At 39.8% G+C, this 22,926-nt stretch overlaps 2 protein-coding genes across 5 annotated transcripts in view; both read left to right on the forward strand.

The window, feature by feature from the left end:
* Positions 1-265: 265 nt before the first annotated feature.
* Positions 266-13,984, forward strand: lcat (lecithin-cholesterol acyltransferase). Of its 2 annotated transcripts, XM_034879583.1 has the most exons (8): positions 266-411; positions 458-655; positions 2,786-2,942; positions 3,282-3,397; positions 3,622-3,717; positions 5,700-5,924; positions 6,982-7,177; positions 13,150-13,510. In XM_034879583.1, exons 2-8 carry the CDS (start codon positions 505-507, stop codon positions 13,508-13,510), a joined length of 1,302 nt encoding a protein of 433 aa, XP_034735474.1. In that variant the 5' UTR covers positions 266-411; positions 458-504. The 2 variants fall into 2 exon arrangements, with proteins under 2 accessions (XP_034735474.1, XP_034735475.1); XM_034879584.1 differs by lacking the exon at positions 266-411 and having other exon boundaries at positions 439-655; positions 13,150-13,984.
* Positions 13,985-14,668: 684 nt separating this feature from the next.
* The window catches only part of pla2g15 (phospholipase A2, group XV), a 38,618-nt gene continuing 30,360 nt past the window's right edge, over positions 14,669-22,926 (forward strand). For all 3 annotated transcript variants that reach the window (XM_034879586.1, XM_034879587.1, XM_034879585.1), the window contains exons 1-4: positions 14,669-14,819; positions 19,062-19,218; positions 22,252-22,370; positions 22,566-22,664. In XM_034879586.1, the coding sequence (XP_034735477.1) occupies positions 14,669-14,819; positions 19,062-19,218; positions 22,252-22,370; positions 22,566-22,664 (526 nt within the window). The remainder of the gene's footprint in view (positions 14,820-19,061; positions 19,219-22,251; positions 22,371-22,565; positions 22,665-22,926) is intronic.

The raw sequence follows: 22,926 nt of genomic DNA on the forward strand, positions 1-22,926 counted from the left end.
CACACACACACACACACACAGAGACAGACAGACAGACAGACAGACACAGACAGACGCTGCAGTGACTCTGTGCGCAGTTTAGCACCCCAGTGACGATTGTGATTTACATGATTGTATCAGTGACAGACATGACAGATTGAGAAAAGTCTATGATCTTTGTCAATCATTTACAAATACGTGTGACTGGATCAATAGGGCAACGGGTGAACTAACGTTACACGTTCTATTTGTCCCTGTGCCTGCCTGCGTGTGTTCGCGTGGGCCGATGACTGTTTCATTAATCACCATTATAGTAAAGCTGGTGTTTCAGAGTAGAGTTCCTTTTACAGTTGGCCAGGTAATAACGTTTCCAGTGGAGTGAGCTCACGGTTTCTGCCCGGAACGCCTCTCCCTCCGCCTCCAGCAGCACACACACACACACACACACACACACACACACACAAACACACACACACAAACACCGAGACAAAGCTCCGTCCAACACCACAGCTGTTTGAAAGAAACATGGCACCCGCAGGACACCTCTGCTCGGTGCTGCTGGTTGTATGTCTACTGGGGCTTCATCACTCCTCAGGTTTCTGGATCGTCAACGTCGTCTTCCCGCCAAACGCCAAAGCCAGAATACCAAGCAACAGCACTCCACCACTTATTATCGGTAAGCGTTGCTTAACGTTAATGTAACAATTCAGAATTTTGGACGTCATACTATTTTTTACTATTCAAAATCTCTCTTTAAGGTGTCAATAATTATTTACTAACCATGAGGCCCTGTGTCAACTTTAAATACATTTGGTTCTGTACTTAGCATAGGCTACTGCATTTAATATAACGTTATAGGCCTACCTAAATAACCTTTGTTTTTAATCAAATTACGACACAGTCCAAACTGCACAGCTAGTGGGCGAAATGAGGGGTTAATATCGGCCAGGTAGTTTATTTTTCTACTTTTGATGTCTAGGCTATCAGGGATGTCTGCACTGCAATCTGTAGACCTACCTTTGACCCTGTGTTTTAAGGTTTGTGTTAGAGCCACGACAGTGTTTGAAATAGTCACTACCCCACTGATATTTTTCTGGGTCTTCCTACTTTTTATCCGTAAGATTTAGGTTTTAATGAAATATTATTCTGTGCAGCATATAGGACTAGTCTTTTTTATAGGCCACAGCTTAAAAAGGCACAAGACAGCAAATTTGGTTTTAAATGTAGCTTCACAATTACCCAAAGAGTGACACCTTACAGTTTTGGTCTGATAATCTGGGGGAGGGACCAATAAAACTTTGACACATGATGCTAAGCCCTTCTGTACTGTCGATAACAGTGTATGTTTTTTTGTCCATCTCTCTTCATGTGGCCTGGGACCAGTTTGACAAAGATAGACTTTGACTAGTGTGGCTTAGATCAAACTTCAGATACCTTCAGATACCTATCTAAATGCATCTGTTGCACAAAGCTGTCTAATCAGCTATACATTCTGGGTTAATAAAGACTTTTTTTCAAATAAAAAAAACATGGCGGAAGGAGCTGTGTAGACATAATGAAGAGAAACCTTTATTATGTCTATGTGTCTAACCGCTCAGTTCCCTTCACACACAGCTGAAAATGTTTGCCTTCTGGAGGAATTCAATAGTTACAACATTTTACGGTAAACATGGCAAGAGTGTACTTGTGACTGTAATTAAGGCAGCACGAGGGTTTTACACCTAATTGTACAACTGTGTGAAGTGCAAAGTAATATATGGCAAAATATGTTAGTATTTTTAACTACTGGCCTTTAAATTACTACAAAAAAACACGTCACCCAATAGCATTTAGTCTATGCGGTCTAAAGGCAGTAAAATTATGTATTATAGTCCCTTGATTGGTATATATTACGGTAAAAACACATGCACCATCTGCACATCCTTCTTCATCTTTTACACATACTTTAGGAGTTATAAAAGGTTTTGGGGCAAACTTGGTGTCTATTTATTGAAAGATTAAACTGATTTGTTATTTAAGACCGTACTTTTTTAGTACACTGCCATTTTTAGGAATCTGGTTTGGGGGTTATGACTCTTTGTTTGTAGTCAAAAGGTTATTGTCCAAACCAGGATCCAACCAATCTACTGCAGGGGAGCTTCAAGATGAGAGTTTCCACATTTTGAAAAGTTAACAGATCAACAAATATCTGATGAAACAGTTTCTCCCAATAAACATTTTATTGTGTACTTTACTTGTTTTTATATCCATTATAATGTGACACATTGTGCAAGATATTTTGCAAAACAATTTTCAACACAAATAAAGGTTTTGGGGTCATTGTGAATATTCAAAATCCTCATATTCAGTTATTAAATAAAGGAGCTTGGGCCAAAGTTAAGATTGTACACACTTACATTGTACATGGTTACATACATGTATTTATATTTTATGGCAACCTTTTCAACCGCTGAAAATAAGAAAAAGTTGCCTTGCAGCTTGCATGTATTTACCAAAGAGTGATATTCGCCTCTAAACTTTTCAGATTGTGTAATTTCAATACTTACTAGAGGCTCGAAATCGCCATTATTTTACAAACACATTTTGGAGAAAGGTCCAAATATTTTTTAGGGGATTTATGTAGCAGAACAATGTCTTTTACTTCCTCCTATTCCATTAAACGTCTTCTGACACCTCAGATTCATCTTGTAACCGTTGGAGGGGTTGCGACTCCCAGGTTGGGAACTACTGACCTACAGTATTCTTTCAGTGCCTAGCAAAGGGAGTCACTCATGTGATGTGTGTGTGTGTGTTTGTGTGTGTCCAGTGCCAGGGAACTTGGGGAACCGTCTGGAAGCTAAGATAGACAAGCCGACATTGGTGCACTGGATGTGCTACAAGAAAACTGAACATTGGTTCTCTCTGTGGATTGACCTCAACATGTTCATGCCTATAGGTGTAGACTGCTGGATTGACAACATCAGGTAAAATATACAGCCCTTTAATGCCAATCCTTTTCTGTATTATTTGTATCTGTATTTTGAGCATCATAGTGACAACGTTGTCCCTATACCTCTGCTGCCCTAAATCTTCTTGTAACTATCAAACATTCTCTCATGTGACGATGGGACTATATCTGAAAAAAGAACAAAAATATTGTGCTTTCCCCAGTATAACTGTCTTGTCGGTTAGTGACTAGGATAGTTACACTGGGGGATGACCAATATTTTGGTTCTTTTTCAGATTTTATTATAGTCACATTAATGAATGTCTTTGGCCAGCTAGACTGACAGGAATGTCCATGTCCATTTTTCGTGCCCTAGACTTGTTTACAATAGAACGACTCGGCAATCATCCAACTCCCCAGGGGTGCAGGTGCGGGTGCCAGGATTTGGGCAGACATATCCCATTGAGTTTCTTGATCAAAACAAACTGGCTGGTGAGAAAAAAATGAGTCTGTACTTGTAGATTTGGAGTTTGGGATTTATGGATTTTGTTATCTTGTCCATGAAATTCTTTGTTGGAATAGTACAAAAATGTCAAACGCTTTCATAAAAAGCCATGTTAGATATCCTACTTGCACTTTGCAGCTCAGCTGCTTTGTACCAAGTAATGTTGATTTAGAAATCTGGTGTTGACTGAGTCTGCTGCTCGTTTTTGCAGGTTATTTTCACACTATGGTGCAACATTTAGTCAACATGGGCTACACCCGAAATGAGACGGTCCGAGGAGCACCGTACGATTGGAGATTAGCTCCTAGTAAGTAGCAAAACTGCATATACACCCTCAAATACACACTCACGCTGCACTCTAAAAGAGCTCTTTGTACAGTAGATCGAGCATGTGTTGGCTTGGAAATTGTAGAAAAAGTACACCAGACCAACTCAGCTTGTCCTTTTTAAGTAAGAATGTCCTGTGTAGTAAAACATTAGATGACAAAACAAAAAATAAATGTGACTCATAAAGGCCCCTTTTATACAAAAACTAATTTAAAGCTCCACTGATACATCTTATGTATATTAAAGATGCATTAATTGCTTTTGCCATTTAGTCAGTGAGACAAGCTTTATTTCAAAGTGCCAACACAACATTGACATACTGTAGTATCACTGTATAAAGTTATTATGGCACCATTTTATTAAACAATAACTAATTACTAGTTGGTAACTAGTTTCTAATGTACACATCCAGAAAAAACAGCACTCTGGCTTTAGCACTCATTTGCAGTTGTGTTTCTGGCCTCCTAATAAATATGAGTCTTTTTGGCCTCCACAAGTATATATCCTTTAATTTCCGTCTGGTCTGGCAAAACTAGATTAGGCCTGCAGTAACTAATGAGGAAAATGTATGACTCTCTTTAGCATCTAAATGCCCCACTCTTTTCCAAAGCTAGCTATTTTGGTACTGGAAAGGTAATGAACAGTGCAAACAGTGAAACAGCTGCCTATTGTGACATAAAATAAGGTTGATGAGAGTGGTGAGACGGAGCTAAAACAGTAAAGCTGTGGACTGTAAAACCAAAACAATGAGTGGCCAGAGCTCTCACATTATAAATGGTGATCTGATGCATTAGCAATATAAAAATATTGATTAGTGCTAGACAGGGTAAACCTCACCACTCTGCCGGTGATTGGTTTTCGCCCTGCAGCTCGTTCTGTAAACCTGCACGTTTAATTCTCCTACATCAGTTCACAGTCCAATTATATACTGGCTTACTTACCTGACGGGCTATTGGCGGGTTTGACACAATGACAATAGAGAAGCGACCAAGCAGCTTCTTGTTTACATTCAACATAGCGGCCACCAAAGCGCAGCAACCCATTGATGCCGCTTTCGCTACTAGGTCACCCGGATCGTTGGTGATTGGTTGAAGGACTTCCTAATTTGCGTACAGAGTCATTTGAACTAATGCCCGTTGGTCACGCCTCTTGTACAGAGAAAATACAGAGCAGACTCCCCAGACCAATGTTCAGTATCAAATCTATTGAGCTTGGCTTGGTCTGGTGATTGCCAGACTAGGTCTAGACTGCAGCTAGACCAGTCTTGTACCCACACTCTTTTACTATGAAGCCACGCTGTTGTAACAAGTGCAGAATGGGGCTTGGCATTGTCTTGCTGAAATTAGCAGGGACATCTCTGAAAAAGACATTGCTTGGATGACAGCATATGTGGACCAAAACCTGTTTGCACCTTTCAGCATTATTGGTTTCTTCATACTCAAGTTACTCTTGCCATGGCCACTTATACCCTCATACAATCACAGATGCTGGCTTTTGAACTTTGCACTGATAACAATCTGGGTGGTCCTTTTCCTTTTTGGCCTGGAGAACATGACGTCCATGAGTTCCAAAAACAATTTGAAATGTTGGTGTTGCGCTGTAGATGATAAAAATCCCTAAATTCCTTGCATTTGTACATTGTTCTATAAATGTTGGACTATTTGCTCACGTAGCTGTTTGCCTGTGGAATGTTCCAAACAGGTCTTTTTTGAGCATTCCTAAACTTTCACAGTCTTCTGTTGCGTCTCTGCCAGCTTTTTTGAAACGTGTTGCACCCATAAATTCAAAATGAGTGAATATTTGCAAACAAAACAATAAATTATATCAGTTGAAGCATTCAAATGAATATAGATTTGAAAGGAAACCATTTTATTTTATTTAAGTTTTACACAACGTCCCAACTTCATTGGAATTGGGGTTTGTAAACACACTTACATGCACTCAATGTTCTTGCTCCCATAGATCACAATGCACAGTATTTCACAGAGCTGCAGGACCTGGTTGAGGAGATGTACGACCAGCACCAGCAGCCTGTTTACCTGATGGGACACAGCATGGGCTGCCACTATGTCCTCTACTTTCTCAACCACCAACCTCAGGCCTGGAAGGACAAGTACATCAGGGGCTTCATTTCCCTGGCAGCTCCATGGGGGGGTGCTGTTAAACCACTCAGAGTCCTGGCGTCAGGTAATAGCAAAGTACTAATGGTAGAATACAGTACAAGAAGAGGCTACTAATGGATCTGCACCTGGCACTGTCTATACAACAAAAAAGTTGTCCAATACATCTTTTTTTATATTCTGTGTTATTTTTATTACTAATGAGGATCAAAAAGTAGTAGTTTATTTGAACATGTAAAACATTAAAATAAAAAAATGTTTATACATTCATTCATGCATACATATATACTGCATAATCAAAATGACAGATAAATGAGGTCATGTACTTCTCAGCGCAATCTTCCAAAATGATTGAAAGTAATTCAAACAAAAAAATTCCCACGTTCAAAAAGGAGTAGGAAGAAATTCATAAACAACTTTTCAGGTCCCCCTTTCTACTTTTATCGTTTAGTAAATACAAAATCTTATGCTTCACTTATTTACACATCATTGACACAAATGCATACATACTGTACATACCTATACACATTTACACTGTTTTTGTTTCTTTCTTCCCTTTCTTCTTCTTCTTTCTTTACAATCTCTCTATAACAGATAAAAAAATAACACATCCATACTAGACTTAGCATATAGATGCCAAGGAACCACACAGTCAGGGCAGAGATACCAGGCAGAGATAACTTTGAAACAACCACCTGATTTGATTTGAATCAACGATGACCCTGCAAACCTGTACGTTCTTTTTAAAATATGTTTATTGCAGATCAACTATGGGTACATTCATTTATTCATACAAGCAAAACTATTTTGTCCCTTTTCTTATTCATACACTAGCTACAATACAGCAGCAACCGAAAAATTACAATTGTAATTATTTGGCAGATTCTAAATACATTAATGGCGAGGCACAGTAGCAAATAGCAAGACTTGTGTTAAAAACTAAAGAGCAGACCATGAGTCAAAGGGATTTCTTTGAAACTACCACTATTACAGTATTAATATATGTGAACCCTCAGCCCCAAAAATGTTTCAAAACTGGTCCCCATGTCCTATCAAACACACGCCTCCTCCCTGCATTCTTGAATCTAAAATTCTCCAGATAATCCTGTACATTCTTGCTTTAGGTGACAATGACGGCATCCCGATGATTTCCAACATCAAGATCCGCGAGGAGCAGAGGATGACAACAACTAATGCCTGGATGCTACCATCTGATATAGCCTGGCCGAGGGACCACGTGTTCATCTCCACACCAACCTTTAACTACACCAACCAGGACTACCAGCGCTTCTTTACAGACATCAATTTTGAAGATGGCTGGTAACTAACAGCTTTAACGTTATTCCACAGCCTTCCCATTATCCACCTCTATTTTATATGCACTATATTCCTGATTTTTTAAGTGACTAAAATGCTATTGAAATTTTAATAATTTGCAGAACATTGAGTATCTAAGTCATTGCACAATGCATCATACTGTACTCCAAAAACCACACCCATGGGAGAGGAAAACAATCAGGATCAGAATATGCAACCAAGGGCTGAAACGCTAACAAAATGCCTGTAGCTAGTAAAAAAAACATTAAATTAAAGCATTTCAAGGGACTATTTTAGCAACCTTGTCTACCAGAGAGGACAAGCAAGCTGTTAGTAAGATAATGTTAGCTATGTGTTAGCAAGCTAAGGCACTTTCAATACTGCACATTCCGCTATAACAAAAGTTGCACACCGTCAAAATTATTCAACTTAACTTACATAACTATAGTAAATCCAAAACTGACATGTCTAATGACAAATGTCCTACGTATTGTAGGGCATACTGAGTGTCATGATCTCATTCTTCCTGCTGATGCCTCATGCTTATTGCTTGTATCCACTTTTCTCTTTCTAAAAGCTCATTATTTTTTCTGGTTTAGCAGCTTATAAATATGTATGTGTTCTTTACCCTGTTGTTAGTGCATCCCACCTCACAGCAGCTTTCAGGCATTTTTCTTTTGTTTACTAGCGGTAATTCAGAAGCAGGCCCTTTCACGCAATACAGAGTCAATAGAAAACTGTAAATTGTTTTCTCCACAGGTGAGGGAAGAACTTTAATACACTCTGCCTATATAGCAGTGGCAATCTATGATCAGTTTTACTACTTAGGACTAGGCCCTTAGGAAGTGCCTGGTCCTAAGTGGCCACTGCCGCCAATTTTGGGCCGTGGCCTCTTGGGCAACTTGAACTGCAAACAAATCGGTTATAACTCTTTACATTCAGAATTTTTTAATCCAAGGACCTTTTACATTTAAAAATGTCCCTTTAGACAAGAAAAGCAGTTTAAAAACCTGTGATGTCACTAAAACGTAAAGTCTATGGGCCGAGTGGGAACTCGCGGTCGAGGCACGCGGGAGAGACACTACTATTACAGTATTACTGTATTAATCATATTAAGAGGGAGTAAATCCAGATGCTTAGAATTTTGGGGGGATGTATACATATATGTGCCAAGCAAGCAACTCAACTGAACTGAGGTGCCATTTTGGGAGCCGGAATCCAAATGTGAATCCAAAAAATCCCAGATACAGGTGCTGCCAATTTTGGAGCCAGAGTCAGCACAGTAGTGATAGGGCAGTGGAGCCGCAGTATCGGAGTCCTGCCCATAAACCCACCTGACCAAACTTGAAAATCACAGCTGTGAATTATGACGCTTCACCCCATTTTTATAGCATCAAATAACTAATAAAAGCCAAGTGTATTAAAAAAAATTGTGTGATAGGAACTACCTAAAATGACAAAAAAAAATTTCTGGGAAAAATGTATTTGACGTGTTCTTTTTAGTTTGGCCCATGTCCCATCTGCTAACATGGAAGGGCAGGATTTATGACCTGTACTGTAGCCAGCCAACAGGGGGCGATCACCTGCATGTTGATTACCTTAACATTAATTCTATATAATTTACAGCAGGGGGCGACTTCAGTGGTTGCAAAAAGAAGTATGTCTCTCAAGTGTATGGGAAAATGACCATACTTCTCACTTGATTTATTACCTCAGTGAACAAAGTCTCCTTCAATACAGCATGATGTTACTTTTGTAAATCATGGTCCCATTTATTTTATAATACACAATAACGCAAGGAATGCTTTAGGGGCGTGGCTACACACCAACCTGTCAATCAGGACAGAGGCTTAGCAATGCATATCCATGGCCCTGTGTACATTAAAATCGCTGTGAACTTGTTTTGGGGTGTTGTCCTTGTTTTTATCTTAAACTTTGACCCTCTAACTGCGTGTTTTCAACTTAATTGGGACATTTTGGTTGCCTAGAAATGCCTTATTCTGCATTGCTAACCAAGCTAGCTAGCTATTGCTAGTGGTAGCTGGTAACTTAAGGGAACGTTTGCTGTTTTTCTGTATGCTGTACACATGCAGATAAATGGTGGTAGTACCCAGAGGTCTGCGTTAACCACCAAGCAAAACTCCCGCTGGATGACATGCTTCTGAAGGGTTGAAAAAGTGCAACTCTTAAGCGTTTGGCTTAGCACAGCGCCATTGCAACATTAAATAACACTGGCTTGGCCATGACACGATCCCGAGCTCAAACCTCTTGTCAAAAATTATCACATCCTGTCCAAAAAAAACAAGATGTCACCAAACTCAAGGCTTCACAACAGCAAACCACAAACCAATGGTTGACGTCACTGAGGGTACACCCACTACTTTGATCTGGTTTTGGCAATGCATCAAACCTTGCTTAGGACACATTAGCATCTGTTCAATTATGTAAATGAACTGCTTTGCAAACAGTGTCTCCACTGTTACATGTCCCTCCACAATAATACACAGCATACAGAAAAGTTTTTCATTGTGGTAGAATCTGTCTTGATACATTATTGTGAGGGATAGCAGTTAATGATAATAAACTTTAAAGCCCCCATGGGTAGAATTGTCATGTTTAGAGCATATTTAAAACTAACATATGCAGTAGGGGCTTTAAACCTGCAATAACAGATTTATTTGTGGCTCCAGAGGGGCCCTGTGTTAAGTCTGATAAATTGTTTCAAGTGATGTCACTAGAGTCAGAGGGGTGGGGCTGAAGACAAAAAGTCTAATAAAAACATCTTCTGGGGGTGTGGAGTTAGAAAGAAAGTTCTCTACTCACCTCTGCAAGGCTACATTAGCCTCTACTAGCATAGCACACCTAAATCTGTGCAGTTGAATGAATCGAGTTGAGTTGCAGCCACCAAGTTTAGAAAAGGAAGAAGAATACATGAAATGAAAAAGTCAATTTCTCTGGCTCTGCTGCATCAATATGTATGCTTTTCTTTTTTCGAACTGTCCCTGGTGGTGCAGCAATGTTAAAGCAATGCTAAAGCGGCGGAGTACTATTTTAAGGCTGCTATAAAGTTCCACAGAGCGGAAGGGAGAGCTACAGAGTCAGGTGATAATTTTCTGAGGGTCACTTCCAACGACCCCTAACGGTGGGGTTCCACACAGCCAAACACCTAGATTTTGGTCAGTGAAATTTAGCCACAGGGGCGTGGTCGCGACAACAATAGGCAAGACCGCAAAACAACACCAGCTGCTAGGCAGCTAGCAGAGAGGGTTGAAGCTACGGGCTGTAAAAATGCACAGCAGCAAACCATCAGTAAAATGTTCAATGCTCTGGTAACCTGGCTATGTAGCCTAGCTGCCTTGCTATGCTTACAATGAAATGCAATGTCCGAACATGCTATTGGTTGACTTTTCAGCTAGGTGCATAATTTTGAGTGTATAAACTAACCCTAACCCCCATCTACAGAGGTGTATTTTCCCTGTTTACGTTTGTGTGACATATAAAAACAATCTGTGTTGATACTAGCGTCAGAGTTTGCCAACAAAAACATGTAATCAAACAAATGCACAAGTAGCCTAGCTGTATGACAAGCCTTTACAATTAAATCCAGTTTCCGAACATGCTAGCGATTGGCCTTATTGGCTAGCTGAAATGTTTGAGTGTTTAAGCTAACATATACAGTGGTCTATTTAGTGGTGTATGTGCCCTGAATAAGTTTCTATTTCATATAAATCACAATTAGTGTTGATACAAGTACCAGTGTTTGTGGAGAAACATTTTAATCACATACAAATGTTCATGATACAGCTCTGATAACCTCCGCCATCTTGCTCAGACTTTTTTTTGTAACTCCCGCTGTTGCGGCTGTAAGCAGTCCTAAAGAGCGCTGCCGCGAGGGGCTAGACGCTGAGGGATGCACACACCTGTGACGTGCTCTTGATCGTATTGCAGATGATTTTATTGTTCTTTGTCTTCCATATGTACAATACACTGAACATTGCTGTTACCTTATGTAATTGTTAACTGGTGCGTAGAAATAATTGCATTATACTGTGTGCTGCGTTGCTCCCAGCTTCCCCCCCTCTCCGTCAAAGCCCAAAGAACCAGGTGCACAGGTGAAGCAAACAAATATATCACACAATTATCAATAAATGAAACCATAAACAATATAATGTGGCTCCTACACCCGCCTTCAAACACAAACACGCAAACCTGATTGGTTCTCAAGTGGTACTCATTTGAATAGAGCTCACCAGGCCCGCCCACAGCGGGTAGTAAAAATACAATGCAATTTCTCCATTGACAATTGGAGTTTAAACGATAATATCCCAACCATCAACGGTAGACCTAAAAGCCAGCTATGACATGACTAAGCATCTATAAGCTCATATAGATGCCAAAAGTTTATGGGGCACCAACTTTGTTTTGAGATAAATGCCTTTTATTTGCAATGTCTTGGATAAGTACTTCCTTACCAACAATCCTGAACACAATCCTAAAAACCCCACAGTGATTCCTCTGATTGGTGGAACTTATTCTAGTGAGGAGGGGGAAATGATATGTTGTATGTTTATGAGTCATGATGTAGCTGGTTAGCCTAAGGCATGGTCTAAAACTCTACAGATTTTTCCAGACGTCAATGGGAGAAATACAGTGAGGAAATTAAGTATTTTAACACCCTGCTTTTTTGCAAGTTCTCCCACTTATAAATCATGGAGGGGTCTGAAATTGTCCTGTCCACTCTGAGAGACATAATCTAAAAAAATATATATATCCAGAAATCACAATGTATGATTTTTTAACTATTTATTTGTATGATAGAGCTGCAAATAAGTATTTGAACACCTGAAAAAAACAATGTTAATATTTGGTACAGTAGCCTTTGTTCGCAATTCCAGAGGTCAAAAGTTTCCTGTAGTTTTTCACAAGGTTTGACACACTGCAGAAGGGATTTTAGCCCACTCCTCCACACAGATCTTCTCTAGATCAGTCAGGTTTCTGGGCTGTCGCTGAGAAACACAGAGTTTAAGCTCCCTCCAAAGATTCTCTATTGGGTTTAGGTCTGGAGACTTGCTAGGCCATGCCAGAACCTTGATATGCGTCTTACAGATCCACTCCTTGGTTATCCTGGCTGTGTGCTTTGGGTCATTGTCATGTTGGAAGACCCAGCCTCGACCCATCTTCAATGCTCTAACTGAGGGAAGGAGGTTGTTCCCCAAATTCTCGCAATACATGGCCCCGGTCATCCTCTCCTTAATACAGTGCAGTCGCCCTGTCCCATGTGCAGAAAAACACCCCCAAAGCATGATGCTACCACCCCCATGCTTCACAGTAGGGATGGTGTTCTTGGGATGGTACTCATCATTCTTCTTCCTCCAAACACGGTTAGGAGGATAATAAATGGAGTAGAGGTGGACATTTTGAAGGCAGACTAACAGGTCTTTGAGGGTCAGAATTCTAATAGAATAGACAGTGTAGTCCAATAGACAGGTGTTCAAACAGTTATTTGCAGCTATATCATACAAATAAATAGTTACAGAATCATACATTGTGATTTTTGGATTTTTTTATTAGATTATGTCTCTCACAGTGGACATGCACCTACGATGACAATTTCAGACCCCTCCATGATTTCTAAGTGGGAGAACTTGCAAAATGGCAGGGTGTTCAAATACTTATTTTCCTCACTGTAAATGGGAAATTTACTTCCAGAACCCAAGGTCTCTCGGAGGAGGGGCGGGACTGTTGAGCTCTATAAGATTAAACTTCTATCAACTTTGTTTTGCTTGCCTCTGCGATTCATCTCGCCCAATCAGGGCAAATGTCATCTCCATTCAACCTCAATGAGAGCGAAGCAAAATTTCGTTGTGTGGAACCCTACTGTTACACAAGTAGTCATGGGATTCATTATTAATATAAAACTATTGTCCTTGTACCACACTATTTCACAACGCCTCTCTCCTTCTTGTTGGTTGCAGGCACATGTGGGAGGACACCAAGAACCTTACTGGCGATCTCAACCCACCTGGTGTTGAGGTGTGGTGTATGTATGGCGTGGGGCTTCCAACTCCGGTGACATACATTTACGACGAGGAGTTTCCCAACGTGGACCCAGTGGACTTTGTTTACGCCGATGGGGACGACACAGTGGATAGCTTTAGCATGAGTCTTTGCAAACGTTGGGCAGGGCAGCAGGAGAAGCCGGTCCATGTTACAGAGTTCCGAGGGCTGGCCCACCTAAACATAGTGTTTCATGAAAAGGTGCTCAACCAAATCCAAAATATCCTGGAGGGGAACTCGGATATGCCCAACGAGGTTGACGTCCGATCTGTAGCTTAATAGAAGGCAACAGCATTGAAGAGTTTTAAAAACTAAAACACATGGAATGCTGGATTTTTCTTTTTTTACATAGTTGACTTTTGAGTCTAGGTCCAACATATTAGCACCCCCTCTTAGCCCACGGAACGGTTCTAAACAGATCTGGACTAGCAACCAATCTTACCTTGACCCCCAAGCCCATAACCATGACCCCTTATCTGGATCAAAGTGTGATGACTTGCAGTATTTGCAGTTTGACCCTGATCTGTTTATTTTTATTCCAATGCATTTAGTTTGTTGAGTCTTCCTTATATTTGATGGTGATCATGATGAGACTTGATACACATTAGACATGGTACTTATAATAATCACATTAATTACAAACACAGCAATGGAGATTTCTTATTTTTATTTTATTTTACCATGGTTCATTTGTTGTTGTATGTGTAGTTTTCTCAATCCATTCAGGCAACTTCAAATCCAGTTACAGCTTTAAGAAAAAATGCACAATCCTGCTTTGTTTACTTTTAATGGATGCTGAATTAATTATCACAAAGTGCACATACACACAAACTACCATTGTGTCATATTCTTTGGGTAGGTAGTGTGATTGTAATGAATAGCTCATAGGGACCTCGCCAGTAACCTATTTTTTTAATTTGTCTATAATATCACTGTAATATTCCTATTAGGATTTATACATGTTTTTTAGATATAATTTGTTTAGAAAAATCATAAGATCACTTTTCTCCTGAGGCTAATTTACAAGCATTGTAAACTAGTGAAGTGAAAGCATACTGTTCTGTAAAAATGCCAAATGTATTTTAATATTTCCAATTTTAAAAGCATTTCATTTCACAAATGTCATGCGTGTCAAATGATTACCGGTAGTTTAGATCCGGTGCAAATGGTCAACTGTCTGTTATCTCCATAGTTTATCTCTCTTTGCGTCCGTTTGAGTACATCTGCGGTCGATTACTTTTGACTTGATTGCTGAAGTTGCATTGACGTTAGAGTGCTCTATCTACACCTCGTGATCGTCACCTCCTTGTCCACTGCTCATCAACAACTGGTAAACATAAGCAGAAGGCTTTAACAGCAAACCAGAAAGACTTCGCTGCAGACGTACAAACACCGGGGAGGCGACCATGACCGCTTGGAAATGAAACATCGGGAGCCATGGCGGCTTGGCACCGGATAACCGCCCTCTCTTTGCTGCTCCAAGTCGGTTTGTTATTGTTGCTGTTGTCGGCTGGGAGCAGCGGGAAACCGCTGGAGAAATGTCTCGACGGCAAGCCTTGTTCACCCCCGAGACCCCCAGTGGTCCTCAGTAAGTGTTTTCATCAGTGTTTTACATTGTGTCTAGTCTTGTTCAAAAAACTGTTGCTAAATAATAATGCAAGGTATTGTCACCCGTCAGCCAGCTCATCATCAGCTAGCTACGGCGGGCAATATTCAAGATAGGCCAAACTCCCTTCAAAATGAAGCCAAAATAGATATCCTTGCATGCCGCAAACGGTAGCTAAAGCTTTAAGTATATCTAAACAATTTTCAGATTATTATTTGCCAGTTGGGCTTGTGAATAGTCACAAACTTTGTGCATACCTAACGTTAGTTTACATTTCAACTTTTGTAAATGTTTGGCCTGTCGGTTATTTCTCTCAATCATTACTCGTAGAGAGCCGCGTTTACCTGTAGCTATGTCAAATTTTGTTTGAAGAAATGCAATTTTGAGTATAATGTTATTGTACATAACTTGTTTACATCAATTACGAAAATGTATTTGGTCAACGTATGGATTTAGCTAAAGTCGCGGAAGCCAAACTGCTTTCACAGTATTGTGAAAGCAGTTTGTTTGGCCGTTGTCACGAAAAGGAACTCGGGTAAAGAATAAACTGCACTCATTGTGATGTGTAGCTAGGCCTATTTGCGAGTTAAATAAACATTGAAACAGTTTTGTCTGCCGACATCCTGCAAGTTGTCCTTCTGTCCAAAGAGAGCTGTGGGTAGGTTGTTTTATTTAATCAGACCTGTAACGTACCGTGATCATGTGACTGAGTTGAAACAGAATAGAGCTCAACAGTCCCGCCCCTCCTCCCAGAGACCTTGGGTTCCTCAAGTAAATTTCCTACTTATTTCTCCCATTGACGTCTGGAAAAATCAGAATATAAAGAGTTTTAGAACATGTCTTTGGCTAATCCACTATCAGGTGACTCATAAACATACAACATATCATTTTGAGTGAAAAAACAAACAGAAACTCCCAAAAAAATTTAAAGTACAACACTGTGTACATATTTTTATTATCTAACAAAGTAGCTCTATAGGCTAGTCATATACTGCACTACAGCCAAAAAGGTTCCAAGGATACTATGCTACGTTAACACATGGCTGGCTATTTTCTTAAACAGACATTTCAATCTCTCCGTTTAAAAAAAATTAACTTTCTGCACAGCTGTCAGTTTTCAGAAAAGTGTTCGGTTACACGTACTGTCGGTACCGATCTGTGCTGCCTGCACGATCCGTAATGCGCATGCGCAAGATGTTAATCCTGTTTCAAGGATCTACAACACTGCACAATCTGTTTTACGCTCGTATTTGTAGCAGTCAGCCCGTTAGCTTCCACCTGGAAGCTAACATTGGATTAGCTAACAGCTGATTCTGCGTTATTTAAGACTGAATCAAGCTGACAGCCGAAGGTTAGCCAAATTAGCTGTTAGCTAAACTAACGTTAGCTTACTAGTGGAGGCTGTCTGTAACCGATTTGAGTTGAGTGCAAATGTGAGTTGCGCATGCTCAGATTTAAACGGTTTACGGCATAACGAATATGCTGACATTTGAGAAACCAAAAAAATTATAAACTTTTTTTTCATTACAAACAATAATTGAAGATGGAAATCATTTAAAAAACGTTTTAGCTATCTGTGATTGTTTGATTGCTAACGTGATTGTTTGATTGCTAACGTGAGCTCAAAACGCCATTCAACTGACAGCCTTTGTTGTCTTTGATTGATAACTTGTAGCCAGCAGTGAACAAAGTTGTTTAGTAGGTCAATTTTTACTGTATTGACATTAGAGAAGTCTCTCGTTGGCATCTTGTAGGCTACTTGTCGCAAAGTAACGCATGCGCAACTCAAATCTGCAGGGAACTCACATCGGGGAGTGACAGAAGCTAATGGCAGAACGGTAAAACTTATAGACAGTATAAGAAACAACTACGACCAGAAGTGTGGAAAAGATTGTGCAGTGCTGTAAATCCTCGTAAAACAGGATTATCATCTGCAAATGCACGAACTTCTTGCGCAGGACTGATCGTGCAGGCAGCACAGATTGGGTACTGACATGTGTATATATGCTGTCAAGAGAATGCCAAACCTGTAGACAACAACAGCAACAAATCACTTCCTCTCTCTTCTCTTCCTCACTTCCTCGGCAGCACAAACCTCCGTTTGTCTCAGTTTGCATGCAAACAAAGATTTCCAAAATCTCCCCTCTTGCCAGAGTTTTTAGAAAGACTTGTTTTCTGCAAATACTCTTCTTCTACTACATTATTGGGTTCAGAGTATGGCTACACAATATGAAGAAAATATCTAATTGCGATTATTTTCACTGATATTGCAATATCATTTACAATATTTGAAGGAATGTTGCTTTTTGTTTCATTATTCTTATTTCCATTGAATAAGATGAAATAAAAAACAAAATAGTTTATGGTGTGTTTTTCTTCTTTTATTTTTTTGCGAGGATCGGTACCAAACAAAGTTTTTTTTTTTTTTTCTTTATTCTGGTAGGATGCAAATTGTAGGCTGGGATGTCTGCAGCAGCACAATACAATACAATACAATTCAGAATGTTTTGACACATATTTTGCCTTAACATATAAGGCTGTGCGATTTGGATATTGCACTAGTCTATATGTTGCGATTTTGATGACATAGCGATTAATCGTGCAGCCCTAGTTCAGAGGATCCATATCTGTGTTTGACCAAGTTCCAATGTCTGTGATAAGAGTCTGCGTAGCGGCTTGACCCACACTGAACTCTTGCTGTTTAATTGTGCTTGAGGTTAAACACCAGTGTGCTGGGTATGGGCTATCTGTGTGAGGAAAACAAAAGTTGTCTCTAAATAAAAACAGAATTATGGTTAAAGATAAAATATTTAACTATTCTGCATCAAAATGTCTGAAAACAACTAGACATGTTTCCAACAATGTTCAAACCCAGAGAAATGTGTCATATTAATCAAGGACACGGTCCATGTCATTTGGTTGCCGTCTTATTTCATAGGCATATCCTCAGTGCATGTGTCAAGCATTGAGTGTATTTTAATCAAGAGACCCCCAGCGACAGAAAATGTATATATTGTATGTTTAATCATAGGGCTGCTGTTACAAACCAAGTCCCTGCAGTTTTTAATAACATAGTATAAGACAATGGATTGGTGTTATAGCACACACACATACACATCAATGTGGCATTAGAAAATGTTTTCCTTTCTTTCCATCTTACTTTAGCCAGATACTACTGGCTTTCATTGATAGTAGGTGCAAATTGCCAATTGAACAAGCCTTTGAGTGATTATTGACACTCAAATGCATTTCTACAAACAACCAGTAGAATAGTCCAGTTATAGGTGCAGGCCTGTGTGGCTTCTGGGATTTTGTGCTACACTGGCAGTAAGGCAACCACAAGGGCCTATTCAACTAGATACTAATAGCTGTAGGAGGCCATTTAGTCCCGCGGTTATTCCAAACTCTATGTCAGAGAATAAAATCTGATACCAGGATCCTAGTGAACAAGCTCACACTGACCCAAACAAAATGTTTTGTTTTTTGGATGTTTAGTCATGCACAGAGAGGTGGAAAGCTTTCTGCCTAGGCTCATTTCACCTTGAATTACTGACTACAGTCTAAAAGAGAAAAAATATCCAATGCATCCTTTTAGCATTTTTATAAAGCCTTATTTAAATAGCTGTTTCATATAAAAATCTTAGTACACAAGGGGCATTCTTACTGCCCAGCTTGCTTTTTAAATTTTTTGCAAGAGTGCCTTGGCCCTTTTTTTTCTCCTCTGAACTTTTGTTTTCCCCTTCCAAAGACTTATCACTTTCATGTTTTGTTTGAACTTCTGAGCACTCCAGATTTTTTTTTTCTTCTTGAATTACTGATAACTGACAAGGAGTAGTCCTATATCCATTACAAATATGTGTGGAAGCAGGGTAGACATCAAATAATCATTCAAGTCAAGGCTGCCTTATTTGTATAACACATTTCAACAACAAGGCAAATTAAATTGCTTTACATTGAAGAACATTGTGTTACTGCCATCGCACTGTTGCTTGCTCTGGAGGAGACTACTAGAACTGTTGGGTCCTTGTAAATTCTGGAGTGTGGTTTATCTGTATAGTGTCTTGAGAGAACTCTTGTTATGAATTGATACTATAAATAAAATTGAATTGAATTGCCATCGGACTTCATTATACTGTATTATATCCAATAACAATACTCTTTTGGAAAATCTTGTGGTGACAATGTTGGTGATATTTAATTGATTGCTAATGTGACTCTTTGCAGTTCCGGGGGATCTGGGAAACCAGTTGGAGGCTAAGCTGGATAAACCCAGTGTGGTCCATTACATCTGCTATAAGAAGACCGACTCCTTCTTCACTCTGTGGCTCAACCTAGAGCTGCTGGTCCCTGTCGCCATAGACTGTTGGATCGACAACATAAGGTATGACATCGATTCACGGCAGACTCCTGCACCGCATCGGGCAGGTACCCAATGGGTAGTCTCCCATTGCCAGGCCCTCCTTCACAGCGCTGCGGTGCAGGGTCTGGCTAGTCCACACAGCAGTTTGGGATGGGAGAAAACATGCTCTTGTTTATTGGCATTTCTTTAATCCAATTATAGTGTGGTGCTAAGCACCGGGCGGAGCCACGGCGTTGCTATAAAATAGCCTCAGGAAGGAACTTGTTGTGTTGGATGTACAATAATTTTGGTCAATATTGAAATCACCACTATTTTGCACAATTACTAATTGACTTTTGGAAAGATGTTGCTTGTATTGAATTTACAAAACAGTGAAACAGTTTAACAAACCAATTGTGAAATTTCCCTTAATACTTATCCCCTTGGACTTTTTGAATTCCTCTTGAAATAATGAATGGAGGAAATATATTCAAATGTTGGCTGAGTGAGTTTAGCGTTCGGGAAGGCAAAGGTGCGCACAAAACATTCAAGTCATTCAAAACACAGGACAACATAGGAGTTTACTTTCTCAATTACATTGTTTTTCCTGATAGCTAGGAGCCAAAATCAACATCAAAATTAGATTATTGCACAGCCCCAGTGTAACAGGTAAAATATATTAGCAGATTTGCTAAACTGGACCCGTGCAGGACTCTGGAACACAACCAGACATAAAGTAGGCTACTGATTGTCAGTGATCCATTTATCCACCTCACCAAATGCACAAGATGTTCTCTTGTAAAAGGTTTGTTGATGTCAAGGGAAGTCTGGCATTCACTTACATTGCTACTTTATCTTGTGTGAAGAAATCATGAACTTTCATCATTGATAATTAACTTTTATTATTGATGTATATTTTGTTCTGTGGTAAGGGTGACAATATTGGTTGAAATATTTTGTTTTTGCTGTTTTTGTAGGAAAACTCTTGATTTTCTGTTAAAACAGGTTGTGGTGCAAATTCCAAAAGTGCATATTCCTTCCTAGAGGTGCTGTCAATACGATCAGGCAATGAGTTCATGGGATCAATGACCCGGTTGGCTTTGCATAAGTAATTATCTACTTGCATAGGAAAAACTAACCTTCGGACCTTCCATTTATCGACAAACATATGGAAGGAAGGAATCATAACATTCCTTCCTAAACTGCAGTTAAAGAATTGATTTGCTAATTTGATTTGAGACTCACGCTGTCTTGACTAACAACATGCTCTCATTGTAAAATGAAGTCAACATGAGTAGACAAAAGGCATCTACTCATGTTGACTTGAACATGTCATAAGTAGCTAACTTGTAGAACTAGCTCGTCATATGATTGCAGTCATGTGACTGTCTGGCATGGCATTGAGGCTATAAACCACAGCATTTTTGTTGTAGATACACAATAGTAAATTAGAGCTCAGGAACCACCTTAAACTTGAAGTATAAAACCAGAGTAGATAGTCTCCTATTTAAAATGTAATGTTTCAAGCCAAGTGTATACATCACTTAAAATAGAAGTACATTTAATATATTGTAATGTGTCTAAAGTGTTAGTCTTAAAAGGAGGGGTCATGATCGAGCTAACTGATGTTCATAAGGGGCACTATTGCAAGTCTGGGTGTAAAGCTTATTTAACTGACTGTGCAGGAGGGTTCAGTTTTTGTGGTTAATTGTCATGGGGCATTGGTCAGAATGCATGATTGAGCCACAGAGAAGTTCAGTCCATTTAACAGAAGTTCTATTTATAAAAGGTAATGAAGAAAATTATGCTCATGATCTGCTCTGAACTGACAAACACAAAACAAACACCCCGGGGTTGGGAGAATCTAGGAAGAAACAAATAGAAATTAGATGACAATATAATTTGGTGAATGTGACATACATAATTCACCATGTTGCTAAGGGTGGTTCCACACACTTTTTGATTAGACATGTAATTAACTGCCCTTAGTCACCGCAGGTAATGTTAACTGTTTGGGGAGCACGGTCCCTTTAAATGTTGGGAATGCGTGATGACGTGGGACGTTATATGGTTGGCATTAGGCTCAGCGCCTTATTCTGTTTATATGCTTTTTTCTTGTGAAATAAACGGGCCATGCTTTTTTTGTGCTCAACGTGAGAAATTGTCTCCTGCATCTTGCCGCAATTTCCACAATAGACAATATTCTCACATGTGCATCATAAAGTAACTAGATAAATAAAGCTGTCATGTAAATATCAGACCTGTTACTGATAGATAGAAATAAAGTGCAAAGTAAAGCTCATCTTAACCACTTCCACCCCATGTGAAGGAGTGCAGTCTTTAAATAAGGAGTGATCAGGTAAACTCAATCAGCTGTGTCTAACCAACACACAGACGTGCAGGAGCACCGCTTCAGATCAGAGAGAAGAAAGGAGCGCAATTTCCCTCCTCTAAACTTTATTGAAAGTTACTTAGTAACCATGGCAGTGGCAACTTTTGGTGAGTTTTTACCTCCATCTTGCTGCAGACTTGCAGTAACTCTGGTGGTGACAATGCAAAATAACATGATGTCCTACCAGGTTTGCCAACCTGGTAGGACATCAATCAATAACTACTTTCTTGGTCTTGGAAGAGGAAGAGGTTGTTATCCCTGCACCAAGTGGCCAGTTGGAGGACCTCCTTGGTGTAGTAGGTGGCATCGTTGTTGGAGATGAGAGCCTCAACGATCCGCAAACTTCACCATATGGTTGCTGCTGAAGGATGCAGCGCAGTCGGGGTTGTCTATCCAAAGTTTGCTAACAGAATTTACATGTTACGTTGTTTTATGATAACCAAGTTTGCTTCTGTTTGGCAAACCCAGACATCGTCTCTCACATCTGCATGGAAGTTTTAGAGTGGAAGTTATTGTCACACATAACTAACAAGGTGGTTGGACAATGTTCATTTGAAATGGGAAGTGTTCCTGTTGCCGCGTGCTAGTAGGATGCATTTGTGAGTGTGACGGTTGTGTGGTTCACCACAGATGCAGAACTGACACTGATCAAATTCTTCTTGTGATAACTTGTGTGTGTGCAGGCTGATCTACAACAGGACCACACACAGCACCTCTTCACCGCCTGGTGTGGACGTTCGTGTCCCGGGTTTCGGAAAGACATTTCCACTTGAGTATCTGGACCCCAGCAAACACAGTGTTGGTGAGTTAAAGGCCCAAAAACCCAACAGTTGTTTAGAGAAGTCAGAACTGGGGAAAAATGTCATCAATCTCAAAGGTCCAAATGAGTCCACACAAAGCTGGAAAAACAGGAATCTGAACCTAACTTTTGCCACTGTGTTGGAATGAGACTGAAATGTATGATGCTTTTTTCTTTTCTTGTTTGTCTGTCTCGTAGGCATGTATTTCTTTACCATAGTGCAGATGCTGGTAGAGTGGGGCTACACCCGTGATGTCGATGTGAGAGGAGCTCCCTATGATTGGAGGAAAGCCCCCAGTAAGCAACCACGCACTGACAATCATCCCATTAGCCGCTATCCCAACCCATGACTGATGAGACCCCAACTGTAAAACCCCAAATGCACTTTTTCATTTTCATGGTTTTCATAAGTCTCCTAAGATGATGTCACGACAACAATCGTGTAGCTGCTCTTCACAAGGACAGTACATAAAGCATATTAGACATATATATACAGTGGGTACGGAAATAATTAATTTAAATTTTTCACTCTTTGTTTCATTGCAGCCATTTTCCAAAA

This window comes from Etheostoma cragini, chromosome 8 (genome assembly GCF_013103735.1).
Source record: "Etheostoma cragini isolate CJK2018 chromosome 8, CSU_Ecrag_1.0, whole genome shotgun sequence".
Classification (NCBI taxonomy): Eukaryota; Metazoa; Chordata; class Actinopteri; order Perciformes; family Percidae; genus Etheostoma; species Etheostoma cragini.

Coding starts and splice junctions, on each gene's coding strand:
- lcat (XM_034879583.1), top strand. CDS start 505: ATGGCACCCGCAGGACACCTCTGCTCGGTGCTGCTGGTTGTATGTCTA. Junction 656..2,785: donor CACTCCACCACTTATTATCG/GTAAGCGTTGCT, acceptor GTGTGTGTCCAG/TGCCAGGGAACTTGGGGAAC. Junction 7,178..13,149: donor ATCAATTTTGAAGATGGCTG/GTAACTAACAGC, acceptor TGTTGGTTGCAG/GCACATGTGGGAGGACACCA.